Here is a 13440-nt window from a genome sequence, read left to right on the forward strand (position 1 = left end):
GGAGACTGTCTTGTGCGTTGCTCGACTCCACTGATCTTTCTCCCCTGCACCATTCAACCCAAGCTTTGTCCCTATGGAAGTCGCAGAGAAGCACCTTTGAACCTGGATCAAATATAAGAGATATATTACCTGCACCATGTAAGAACATTTGTTGTCATATCAGGGCAAAAACAGTTTTGAAGTTTTAGTTGCATTTTGAAAAATGGTCATACCCTGCATATGAACCAAATACTGCTACTTTTTTGCTTACTTACACCTGCATTCAGAGGACAATGTATCATGTAAAAAACTGACCATGCTTGGTGAAGTCACAAACTCTGTAAGTTGTGCATTAACCACCCACAAAAATGTGCATGGCTAGAATAATATTAATACTATTCTACTCTCAGTGTATTACCTGCAGATTGACCTGGTCATTTTTGGGTTCACGTATTCCCTCCTTCGTTCTTGATAAGATATTCCTGATATCCTTGTCTGTGGGGTAAAACCTTCGACGTGTTCGTGGAGGTGGCTGCTCCCCCCGGAACAGCTCGTCATTTACAAAATTGAACAGGTGACGTCTAATCTCACTGAGCTTTCTGGCACTAGCCAAGGTGAGCTTCACTATTTGTTGTTCAACTCTGGAATCCATCGGTTCACGCAGTTCAGCTACCTGTACATGACGTTGAACAGGGTAATTATAGATGTTTAAAGCTGTCTAAAAAAATTCCTCTTTGTACAGCACAAATTGTACCTCGCATCTTGTTTCTTACAGCAGCTAAAGGAATAGACGTTGCATGGTTACCTCTCCAACAGTTGGATGGTTTTGATGGTCACTTTCTGGGGTGAAGCATGTGTGGTATTCCATGACTACTTAAACTGATGAAGGATCAGCTGCAACTACAGCCTTTAGTGCTGCGGAGAGCTCCCTCCTCTTTGCTTTACTGTTCTCTGCAATCTGGGGAACATAAAAATGACATGGCAATTGGGATCATGACACGAGAGCAATTATAGCATTGAACGCACTTGTGCTGTGCTTGTGCTGTACCTTGAAACCAGGACATTTCATGACCTGACTGACAGTTATCTGGGCAGGCCAATCCATCTTCTTCGTATTTTGTACAAGATGGCGTCTTGCATTGAAGACATGGTCTTCAAGCTAAGAGAAAAAAGGTGTATAGAAATACAATATTAATTTATGTAGACATTTTCATGGTCTCCTCTCCATAACGTGGAGAACGTCATTTTTTCAATGGTTTTTTCTTTTATCTTCTTTAAAATATGTGTAGGTCCTGCTCATATAACTGTAGCAACAAGTCACCCCTGCATCTGTACTGTTTGTGTCTATTTGTTTTTGCAGATATACCATCCCCTGTTAAAATAAGTAAACAGGAAGAATTTGGTGCCAGGTCATGACCGTGAGCTGGTTGGGTTCTGTAGGTGAACAAAGGAAGGATATCCCCCTTTATTTTGTCTCAGAAGAGGCCATTGAATTTTGTTTCCTATTCCTCTCAAGTTTAAACGACTTATGTATTTACATAATGCTGATTCCTATGTTGTTATGTGTCACATTGTTATGTGTCATAGAATGCATGTCATATTACGAATAGTTGTTTAATTTTCCTTTACCAATTATTTAAAGTTGTTAATGCATGTCAATTCATAAATATACCGATTGTTTCTCTTTTTGTGCATGGTACTTCTCCTTTTGCCGAGTACACCTGTCCTTTCCCTGTTGGCATCCATATATCTTGGTGCCCACAAGTTGGAATGGCACCCAATCATATGGTACACATTTCAACTGCCAGTATATATTTTTCTCTGGTGAAGGTTACACGTCTGTATTGAAACATTTGTGACAAAAATACATATTTTAACCATAAAATATACACGTTAGTAGCAGCACCAGCAGGTAAACCTCCACATCAGAGGCCGACAGGTGCTGCGAGCAGCAGCTGAGGAAGAGGTGCTGTTGACGGGCAGAGGAGCGGGTGATGTCTGAGCAGGTGATATGTCTTGATTATAATGATTGGCAATCACAATTTAATGCAATCATTGATTGAATTAAATTGTTATCAAAGCTGGTAAAGGTGAAGCTAGTTATAATTAATGTGTATACTGCAGGGCTTGCGAATTTTACTCCAGATGTATCTAAAGTCTAAATGAAGTGTTGTTTAAATTTCGCTTTTTAATCCACTTCTGCAAAGTAACTAAAGGTATTACATTAATGTAGTGAAGTAAGTGCACAATTTACCTCTGAATTATAGTGGAATAGAAGTACAAAGTATGCACAAAAAAAGGAATATACTCAAGTAAAGTACAAGTCCCTCAAAATAGTACTTAAGTGCATTACTTGAGTAAATCTACTTGGTTACTTTCCACCACTAAGTACAATAGGCTATCTGAGTACTTCTCCCACCTCCTTAACAGGCTTTTGAAGTTTTTCAACCGCCATAAAATCAAAATCAGAAGAAGAAGAAGAAGAAGAAGAAGAAGAAGAAGAAGAAGAAGAAGAAGAAGAAGAAGAAGAAGAAGAACCAGAACATCCATGAAAAGAACAGACTTTTGAAACACATCTTTCCATATCTAACGGCTGTGGGCTGAGTCCTACCTATAGTGGTCCACTGGGTGGCGCTGTGTATTTTCTCCATGTCGTATAGGGTCAGAGAAGAAGAAGCAGGAGGCGGCGAACCGACCACGTTAGTTAGCGCTCTCTCCAGCAGCAGTAGTTAGTCGTTCTTCACACCGCAGGCAAGCAGTAGTCTCAGTGTTTTATACTAAAAATGATCGGAATGGACGAAGAACAAATGGCCCCACAGACCTTTCTTTACGGTGAGAATTACCCTCTGCATGTCTTTCACCATGTGACTTTAAGGTGTTTTAACACAACGGGTCATCCTTATGCTAGGCTTCTTTTTTGTGAAATAGATTAAATGAAGCATTTTAACTGCATATTAACCTTTATTAAAAGCAGATACTCTACCTACTGTCATATTAACAGTATGTTGAGCACAATGTCTCGCGGTGTCAATGGTTGTGAGTTGGTCTCAGGAGGTTGAATGAGGTGAACAGCATGGCTTCAGAGCAGGCTACTTAGCACACACGTGTTGGACTATACAACAACATGGCGGCGCCCTTGTTTCGCGAACAACGTTTGATATTCCATTAATTTATTTCCTCTCTAGACATTAAAACTACAGGGCAGTATTTATTACATGTTGTGTATCTTAAGTGGACCGTTTAAGCTGATTTTTTAGATGACTGTTGAGCTTGTCGTGGGAAATAAAAGTTAACGTGGTTTGATATCATGCGGTGCCTGCTAGCTTCCTCCGACCAATAGCTAAAGTAGATCCTTTATCTTGTTACAATGTCTAGTTACTTTTGAAATATGTGGCACTCTGTCGCATCACCCGAGCAGACCTTTCCTCCTCGTGGGATTATATTTAGAAATGATTGGATGTATGTGTTGGAAATCTCTGATGCTAATGTATTTTACTTTGATTGGAATATCATTTAAGAAAGATATCCAAAAATGACAAGTCAAATCTAGTGCCTTGTGTCGACACGTGTAATATCATATATGAATGAGTAATAAATCGGTAAGGAATGGATTATAACGTTGAAATGGTGTTTTAGACGAAACAAAAGTCCACATTGTGTTTAGATGTATGTATTTATTCGAAAGCTATACATGTACTTGACAAGTACATTACAATATATCTTAAATTGAACCATACAGTTTAATTGAATTGTTTTAGAGTAATAGCCCCTAATCTAGTGGTGATTCCTCGTGTCTGGCCATGTGGAAAAAGTCACATTCAGTTTAATCTGTGTGGCTCCCTCTTGTGTTCATTTGAAATATAACCCTTTACACCCCAGTGAAGTCACTTCCCCCACTTTTTATTTGTAATGCTAATGACTGATATCCTTTTTGTAAATTTTGTCTTTAGGCTGTGTGCTGGAAGCAGGAAAGGATATGGTGTTCAACCCGGAGGAAGATGAATTTGAGCATCAGCTTGATTTAAGAATGGTGAGTACACTGAGATAGATATATATATATATATATATATTAGGGCCGGGACGCGATTAAAAAAATTAATCTAATTAATTACAGGCTTTGTAATTAATTAATCGCAATTAATCGCATTTTTAATCNGACAGGAAGTTGTTGTTGCTATGGAAACAAGTGACGGTGAAAAGGAGCGGAGATTAAACTACATATAAACACGGAGAAAGTAAAGGATAAAGTTTATGTTTAAGTTTAGAACCCCCCGAAGAGGCACAAGGTTGGTATTAACTGTAATATAAAAATGTAGGTTGTGTGCTAATTCGTTTATATACTGTTTTGTAGCTTTACTGTCTGTTTACAGTTAACTTTTTGTAGTATGCTAAAGTGATTCTAATACGGATGGAGCCTAAATGTATTTGTTATTTTTTTGTCTTTATAGCTCTTACGTTGATATTGGAGATTTCAATAAATTCATATCATCAGTCAAGTCTTCGACCATTATTCGCAGGGAATGCCACAACGATGCTTGGCAATGGGCATTATTATATATTATTATAGGCCAGGCCTACCTTTTTAAAGTCATTTTTCCCCCTGGTAAAAGCTGGCCCACCCTATTTTATACAGGCCTGCCCTAAAGTAAATGTCTGCCTACGCTACTGAGCTGTGCTATAACACTGTCCTGTCTCTCCCCTGCATAGGTATGATGACTATCAGGATGAAGACTACAAGCCTCGCTGGAGGTCCATCAGAGTCATGTACTTCACCATGTTCCTCAGCAGTGTGGGTGAGGAACCACCGAACCAGCTACACATAATTAAAAAATAATAATATTAAAACTATCCTGTCACTGTGAATATAAAAACATTTATCCTGTGCTTAGTGTAAAATTATGAGGATGTGTGTCTCGAAATGCTTTCAGGTTTCACCATCGTCATCACATCTCTGTGGCCTTATCTTCAGACGGTGAGAAGATATTTTCCTTTATTGTAAACAGGGAGTAAGAAAAGTTGCGCAGAGGACTTTAGATTTAGGATATATTTAATATTTAATGTTTAATATTTAAGGTGGATGGCAGTACCACTGCCAGCTTCCTGGGCTGGGTGGTGGCAGCCTACAGTCTGGGGCAGATGTTGGCCTCGCCTCTCTTCGGCCTCTGGTCCAATCACCGCCCCCGCAGGGAGCCGCTGGTCTGCTCCATCCTCATCAACCTGTTCGCCAACATCTACTATGCCTACGCCTACCTGCCCCCCTCCCACAACAAGCTGCACGTCTTGGTGTCCCGGGTGCTGGTGGGCTTCGGAGCAGGTGAGTGTTACTCCGTCCTGCAGTGAGTCTTCATATGCTGCAGTCATGTGACCTCTCTCTGTATCGTGGTGTAGGTAACGTGGCAGTGGCGAGGTCTTATGTGGCTGGAGCTACGTCCCTGAAGGAGCGCACCTCAGCCATGGCCAACATGAGCGCCTGCCAGGCCCTGGGATTCATCCTGGGACCAGGTACTCTTCATCACAGTCTTCAATTGATGTCAACCAAGCCAGTAGAGGAAGTATCTGAGCTCCTACATTAAACCATCTGTCTTTAAGGTTTAACACTCCTCAGCGGTGGCTAATAATGTTACTGCAGCCTCTCTATGTGACACACACACAGGCTTTAAACACAGATGTGTAAATGTCAGCGTTGGGAACAAAGCTGTACACTGTTGGTGCAGCCTACAAGTAATCAATGCATGTTGTTTAAAGGTCTCCTATCATACAAAATGCACTTTTCGATGTCTCTTATACATAAATGTGTCCCCGGTGTGTCAGGGAACTCACAAAGTGTCAGAAAACAAAACCCTCTCTCTTTTCCTCCGCACCCAAATCTAAAAAACGGGGCTACAACGGAGCTGGTCCATATTTGCTGACGTAATATCGGAAATGTGGGCTGGCTTTACACCCACGGCCCTATCAGAAACGTCGCCTTCAGAAACAATGCGCAACGTGTTTTGGAAGTAATATGGTCTTTGTTTACATTAGCAAGCACCGCTCAAACTCAGAGCTAACCTGTACTGGAGAGAGTTTGTGTAAAAAAGCAGGAAATAAAAAGGTACTCACCTTGTGGTAAACCCGCAAGAGAAAAGGCATTTGAGCTCCAAACTGTTTCAGAAATAATCCTTGATGTGGTTTTGAACATGATATGTCGGTTAATCACAGCAGGATTTAACTGAGTATCTGGGTAGAATTCTCCAGCATAAGCTCCCCCCCTCCAATTTTTTTTTTTAAAGCTACGGACCCAGAACCAGCACCTCTCTAACAGGGCTGAAATAGAGGGGTATGATGCATGGCTAGATGGGTGGTATTTTGAGCAAAACACTTCACAGACATGTTTTTTATATATTTTTATATATCCGAGACCGATATGCCTAAAAATAGTATAACAGGAGACCTTTAACTCCTGCATCGTGTGTGTGTGTGTGTTTGTTTGTCAGCCCTGCAGGCGGGTCTCTCCTTCCTGGGGGAGGGTGGGGTGACCGTGCAGATTCTCTCCCTGCAGATCAACATGTACACAGCCCCCGCTCTGCTGGCGGCTGCGTTCGGCCTCGTCAACGTGCTGCTGGTGCTGGTACTTCTCAGGTTTGTGTGTGTTCAGCTCCGTGTGTGTGTGTGTGTGTGTATGTTGGAGTCTTACTCTTTGTGTTTCTCGCTACACACAGAGAGCACCGTGTCGATGACCATGGAAGACAGATCCGAGCCATCAACTACACATCAGAAGGTTTGTATGCTCCTGTAAACAGAGTTTTATTTTGAAAGGACAGGAAACTCAAATATTGTTTTCCTTCCTGTAGACAGAGATGAGCTCAGTGAGGAAAGTGAGGAGAGCCTTGATCAGTTGGCCGTCGTGACCTCCAATGTCCTCTTCTTCATCGTCATGTTCATCTTCGCCGTGTTCGAGACGTAAGAAGGACATAAACCGAATATATTATCCTGTTCCTGTCAACCAGTATTTTAAACCTGAGAGTGTGTGTGTGTCCAGGATCGCCACCCCCCTCTCCATGGATATGTTCTCGTGGACCGGGAGAGAGGCCGTGCTGTACAACGGCATCATCATCTGCGGCATCGGCGTCGAGTCCATCCTGGTGTTTGTGGCGGTGAAAGCGGCCTCTCGGAGGTACGCCACCCCCCACCTGAGTGTCAGACAGAAATATACTGTATATATATTATATTTCAGAATTAATCCAGAGAGAGTTTTCTTCCTCAGGGTCGGAGATCGTCCCGTGCTGCTCGCTGGCCTGGCCGTTATCTTCTGTGGCTTCTTCATCCTGCTGCCATGGGGGAACCAGTACCCCCAGATCCAGTGGGCAGGTAAACATAAAAAGTGCTGATTCTGTGTCTGTTACTTTAGATGAAAATAGGGAGCCACTCCCCACGCCCCTCTGAGAGATATTTAGTTAAAAAGTGTTCTTTTTAACTAAATATCTCTCAGAGGGGCGTGGGGAGTGGCTCCCTATTTTCATCTAAAGTAACAGACACAGAATCAGCACTTTTTATGTTTACCTGCCCNCTCGACGACGTTGACCGAGTGCGAGTGATCGATTAACGGTCCGGGGGAACCTCCGGGCGACGTTTGGGTCTACAACGTCAACTCTAAAAGCGGAGGTGCTGTAGACGCTAAATACCGTAGTTAAACACCAATCATACAACAGCAACGATGAAATAGTGTAGCCAAGGCAGCAGAGCTCTGAATATAGTTTATCTCTCTCTATCTCTCGCTCTCTCTCTCTCTCTCTCTCTCTCTCTCTCTCTCACACACACACTAGGGCTGTTCGATTATGGCAATAATCACGATTATGTTGGTCAATAATTAATATCGTGATTATTAAATACGATTATTCATTGACTTTGAAAACATCCATTTATTGAACTTTAAAACAAATAATAATTTTAACAGTATCTTTTTAACTGTTGATTACCCTGTGAACGTATAATTAAACGGAAAAACCAATACAAAAATAAATGATACATTTAAATAAATAATATCAAAATAATAAATACCAATAAACAAGATCAACAAATATTTTGGAGCGCACTTCCACAAGCTACTAAAAATATATAAATATGATAAATAAATTAGACTAAAATTAATTAGATCAAATATGTTGTAGTGCACTGTCACAACCTCGCGAAGCAAAATAATCGTTTTTTTCGATGTTGTTTTCGTAATTGTGGCAGGCCAAAATCGTAATTGCGATTTAAAATACGATTAATTGCACAGCCCTAACACACACACATACTCTAGATGTGTGTGTGAGGACACAGTTTTGTGTACTGTTATGCTGTTATGTTCAGGCATTGTTTTTATGTTGAACATGAATACATTTACTTTGTAAGTAATTATGGGACGTATTTCTTCTTTCATAACAATTTTCCTTCATTGCCGTGAAATAGGTCTTAAATTCTATTCAAAGTGGTCTTAAAAAGTCTTAAATTTGAGTTGGCGAAACCTGCAGCAACCCTGAATAGAAAGGTGTGTACATTTCCAGTGTAGTAAACAATGCTGTATTGATTTGGGGTAGCTTTGGATACTTAAAAGTAATAAGCCATTTCTAAACATCACAATATGGTTGTGTTGAAACTTAAAAGACTAATGCATAATTCATTGCATATTCAAAGAAACACGAAAGTTGTTTTGCTTTAAATTTTATTAGGAAGAACATTGCCACAAAGAAAATCATAAACCTGTATTTATCTTCAAATAGGGATTCTGATGGCAGAGAATTGGAACAGTGGAAACACATTATTTTCAATCCATCAACACTCAGTCCAACTCACAGCATATTTTCATTCTAACAAACATACACTTGCTTCTTTAGAACATGGAATGACTCACTACGCTAACAGGCCTCATGCATCAACATTTATAATAATACTTTAACCGACCACATGAGTACGGAACTTCGGGGACTTTTTAAACTTGAATACAGGTGATTAAGTCTTAGAATATTTAGTAAAATCATCCTTGTTTGGAGGGTTTTAATCAACTTGATTTTAAAAGAAGAATCCAGTAAATTCCTTCACTTCAATTCAGTCACTCAGAGCGAGCTCTCAACCTAGCAGTCGCAGCAGCAAAGAACAGAAACACTCATCTCCACTAGCGATACATCTACGATGCTTCATTAGCGCGGGTTGCTGCTTAATAGCAATGTTTGATGTTATGGACGGTAAAACATTCATTAAAAACAACAACATTTGAATTCTGATAAAAGGTTAAGCTAACAGTTTGTTAAGGGATCTTGAGCGTTGTAATCTCACATTAGCATAACATTCAAAGCATTTCAAAAGGTGCTACTTTTACATGTTCATGTTGGGCTTTACTAGAAATATTAACAGCTTTAACAAATCTGACCAATGGTGGCCGACATCTACTGAAGTTTGATTGGCTTTTGAATAATAATTGTATTGAGCAGCTTGGTTGTTATTGGTATGCGGTTTATGATTGGATGCACGTTTGTATTTCCTGCATTAGACCAAATGACTCGACTGTAAATATAAAAAACCTAATGAAAGTATCCTCCATACTCAGGTGCCAACAACCTCGCGAGGATTTTATTTACACATTTACAAAGATGCAAATTTGTGTGTGATGTAAAGACAATGCACCATCATAATATACCGTCAGCATCCACATTACTCTACAGCTGGACCACATAGAGAAGTAACGACAAGTGTGAGGCACTGAGTTTGGTTTCAGAAGGTTTGAGGGGAGCGATGGGTATAAACATAAAAAGAGACGATAAAAATACTGAGACTTATTTAGTATCCTTCACCGTCTGCCTCCACTTCCACAGGTCGGAAATGATCTGAAGAAATACAAAGCTGAAGGTTAATACAGTGACCGGACGCAGACATTACAAATGTTTAGTTACAGAGAGAACCTTAGACCTTTTTTTATTGACTTCTATAAATTAACGAGTCATAAAGTTGACTTTAAGCTCCCCAGTGGGAGGTCTCAAATTGGTATTAAAGCAACAAAATTGGAGCATTTAAAAACCAGTACAATAATTTTTTTTAAAAAGCAATTTAAAAACGGGATGCAAAATGTTTTGTATTTTGAAAGATGCTCCTATGCTGAGAACTATCAAGTCACCACAAACATTTTGTATTAATGTCAAGTGATGCCCCAGTCAGGTTTGCTTGTTGGTAACAACAGCCTGGTTGTTGTTTTGCTTCAGCAGAGCAGTGTTACAGTATATAGGTCAGTTTGACTGCATTGTAGTGTACTGGATCTCCACCAGGTGGCAGCGGAAGCTATGCAAATAATACTGTACAACAATTCTATGAAGAAAATAAAAAGATAATCTTGTTGGCTTCTTGTTCTGTTATCAGGTGTTTTTTTTACATGGCGTGTAGACTACCTGATTGACCGCACGTTCAGAAGAACCACAACAAATGCACGCACACATGAGTATTTTGAAAAAGTTTAACTGTTTCAGTCTGACGTCAAGTAGGAATATTTTGGAATGAAAGCATTAGCACAACCAAAATGGTTTGCGTTAACAAGACTTTCGCAAATGTATCAACATCAGCAAGTCAACTCAAATTAAGAATGATACAAAAAAACTTCACTGATCAAAGATACTTTAGAACAAAAAAGGTAAACTTGTACTGTACCTTGGTGTCGGCGACATTAAGACCGTTCTTCACAAAATTCTCAAACTTGGCCTGGACATTGGGTAATTTGACTCCCTGTGGACCGGAAACAACAAATGAGCACATTTCAATATTGACACCATGTTTCTCCCAAGTTAAGAGGATAATGATAATTATAAAAGACCAGTTGAATTCAAAGCTTTTCCAAGGACACACACCTTCTTCACGGACTCCATCATCTTGCTCTTCAGCTCAGGGATGGTTGGGGTGGTTTTGGGAGTTGTTGGGGTTTTAGGCGTCCTCTCCCCTTTACCTTTGGGGGTCTTATCCTAAAAAGGAACAGCACATTTAGATATTAGGAATGATACAATCATTTGGAGAAATTACACTGGATATGGCAACTTCACCAAGTTTTAAATAATACAGTGACTACATCTCAAAACATTGAAACAGATATAAAGTCTGAAAAGGAGATAATTACCTGTTTTTTAGCAGGAGTGCTTGGCTTTGAGCTCTTGCCGTTCTGTTGTTTGGACGGTGTCACCTTGGCCTTAACAGGTGACTCTTCTTCCTCGCTCTCATCCTCATCATCCCTAAAAAATAAAACAGATCAATAAAAAGTCAGAGAAAATGAACCATCCAAATCTCAGAAAAATGTATTACTGTAACGTATGCATTTAGAATGAATACATCTTTAAATGCAATGTCAGCTGTTTGATCTTAAAATCACCATTACTATCTTTGATCAAATGCAAACATTTAAACTATTCTTATTTATTAATCAATCATTTCCTCCACTGTTGTTAATAAACCTCACAATTACTTTTATTAGAAAATATCAAGTCTAAATGTTGTGGGACTTGGTACTCACTCGTCATCCTCGTCTTCATCCTCCATCTCAATTTTCATTTTTTTCTGTGGAGGAGGTAAAGAGTTAGTCACTTGAAGGGAATTAAGAGATTACAAGATGAAAACAGTGACAGGTGCAAAAACAAACATGAGACTTGGCGGCAGGGGAGGAAGCGGGTCGCTTCTTTGACGCCGTGACAACTTCTTCTTCCTCCTCCTCTTCCTCCTCCTCATCGTCTTCATCAAACGACTGGTCGGCCTCCATCACTAAGAGGAATTTAGAAGTGTTAGAATGCACTACCAACACTGAGAAACGTGCTTACTCAGACTTTAACAACAAGTGAATTATTTAAAAGCCCTCCCACATTGACATCTAACAGTTAACACATCCTTATACTCTTGTAAGAAACACTCACTGACGAGGTGTTGTCCACTGATGTGGATTGGACCGGAACCTGCCTTCAGACGGAAAGTAGCCGGGGGGGTGATAGTGAAACCACCGAGACACACCTGCAACAAAAACGCTGTGTTAATTCTTTTCTGAGCGGGTGTTGGTAACGCAGCATTATCTAACCGGAGTAGGGCGTTTAAATGAGACAAAGAAGTGTGTTCATGTATCGGTTTGTGTTTACTTACACTTGGCAGGGTGGAGGGCCTCAGGGAGACCAGCACTGCCTTGATTTTCTGACCCTCCATGTCCTGTCCTTCCACCTCCACCATGTGCAGCTCGTCTGCGGTGCCGGGGTCCACACAGGCCTGAGAGGGGGGGGGGGCAGCAGAAGACTGTTAACCTCCAGGGTTTTAAGATTATTCAACAAAAATAATCTACATACATACTTAAGTTTAATTTGGATACTAACAAAGACAAAATGCAAACTGAAATGTTTGGACCCTTAAAAAAAAAAACTACGGTAAGGGAGAAAAGCTCATGCTTGACTTTGTTATAGGGGTATTTAGTTAAGACTCAAATTGCATTCATTAAGCTTGTGTGTAATTATTGTTGTGATTATTTCGAATATTTGACGAGTGACAGGAATGCAACTGAAAGGGGTTCAGTAAAAGACAGGATGATGATTGCCATTAGATTTGAACTTGAAATAAAAATGTGACCGATTTTATTCTATTGGTGTGATCCACATTCAGCTTCTCGGGACACATCGAGGCACAAGGGAATGTCGAGTAAACAACATTTTCTAACACCCTGTTCATTGAGCCAGCCATTTCTATTTTATATATTATATATATATATTTTATATATATTAATATATATATTATATTAGGGCCGGGACTTTAACGCGTTAATTAAGATTAATTAATTACACAAAAATTAACGCATTTTAATCGCACTTATTTTTGCCACCGACGGAACCGTTTCTCATGGGGATGAGGTTTCAGGGGTCCGTTATACTGGGAGCACCAACTAACGTTCATTACTTTACAGCAACTAACAAACCACCAGTGAACAATATGTCAAACGTGAACGAGAGCTGATGAGACCGCCTTTGGTTGGGCCCCGTGGATGGGACATTTTGGTTTTATAAAAAACGGACGGAGGGAAGAAGTCGATAAGAGCAACAGTTGTTTTGCAAATTATGCAAAAGGAATTCGCATATACCGCAGCACATCAAGCCTCAAGTATTCACTCAATGCAAACATATAGGCTAGCGTAGAAGCTTAGCGTGGACGTTAGCCCAACTCGGGAATTTCAGGACCCACACCCAATTTCGCGTTGATCAAACAGTGGCCTATGCAACAGGAGAGATTTTCTTTTCATCAGGATATTGAAAGAATATTATTTTATTTAATAAATGGTAACACTTTATTACTATTTATTACGGGTTGTTGGGTGCAACTGGCACTTTATGTTGAACTGTTTATTGTTTTAGCCAAGGTTATTGAAGAGAGTTGGACTGAAATTGATTAGTTTGTTAAATCAACTTGTTGGTAAATCAACAAAAAGTCTGTTATGGCCTCTGAAGC

At 40.0% G+C, this 13440-nt stretch overlaps 1 protein-coding gene across 1 annotated transcript in view; it reads right to left on the minus strand.

Annotated features, from left to right (window-relative positions):
* Positions 1-8645: 8645 nt before the first annotated feature.
* The window catches only part of npm1a (nucleophosmin 1a), a 5554-nt gene continuing 759 nt past the window's right edge, over positions 8646-13440 (minus strand). The window contains exons 2-9 of the mRNA XM_010766366.1: positions 12097-12216; positions 11877-11970; positions 11609-11727; positions 11483-11526; positions 11093-11204; positions 10830-10940; positions 10633-10707; positions 8646-9821 (exon numbers count right to left, since the gene is read on the minus strand). Of these exons, the coding sequence (XP_010764668.1) occupies positions 9771-9821; positions 10633-10707; positions 10830-10940; positions 11093-11204; positions 11483-11526; positions 11609-11727; positions 11877-11970; positions 12097-12216 (726 nt within the window). The 3' untranslated portion in view covers positions 8646-9770. The remainder of the gene's footprint in view (positions 9822-10632; positions 10708-10829; positions 10941-11092; positions 11205-11482; positions 11527-11608; positions 11728-11876; positions 11971-12096; positions 12217-13440) is intronic.

The sequence above is a fragment of the Notothenia coriiceps genome, unplaced genomic scaffold (assembly GCF_000735185.1).
Source record: "Notothenia coriiceps isolate Sejong01 unplaced genomic scaffold, NC01 NC01_scaffold00003306, whole genome shotgun sequence".
Taxonomy (NCBI): domain Eukaryota; kingdom Metazoa; phylum Chordata; class Actinopteri; order Perciformes; family Nototheniidae; genus Notothenia; species Notothenia coriiceps.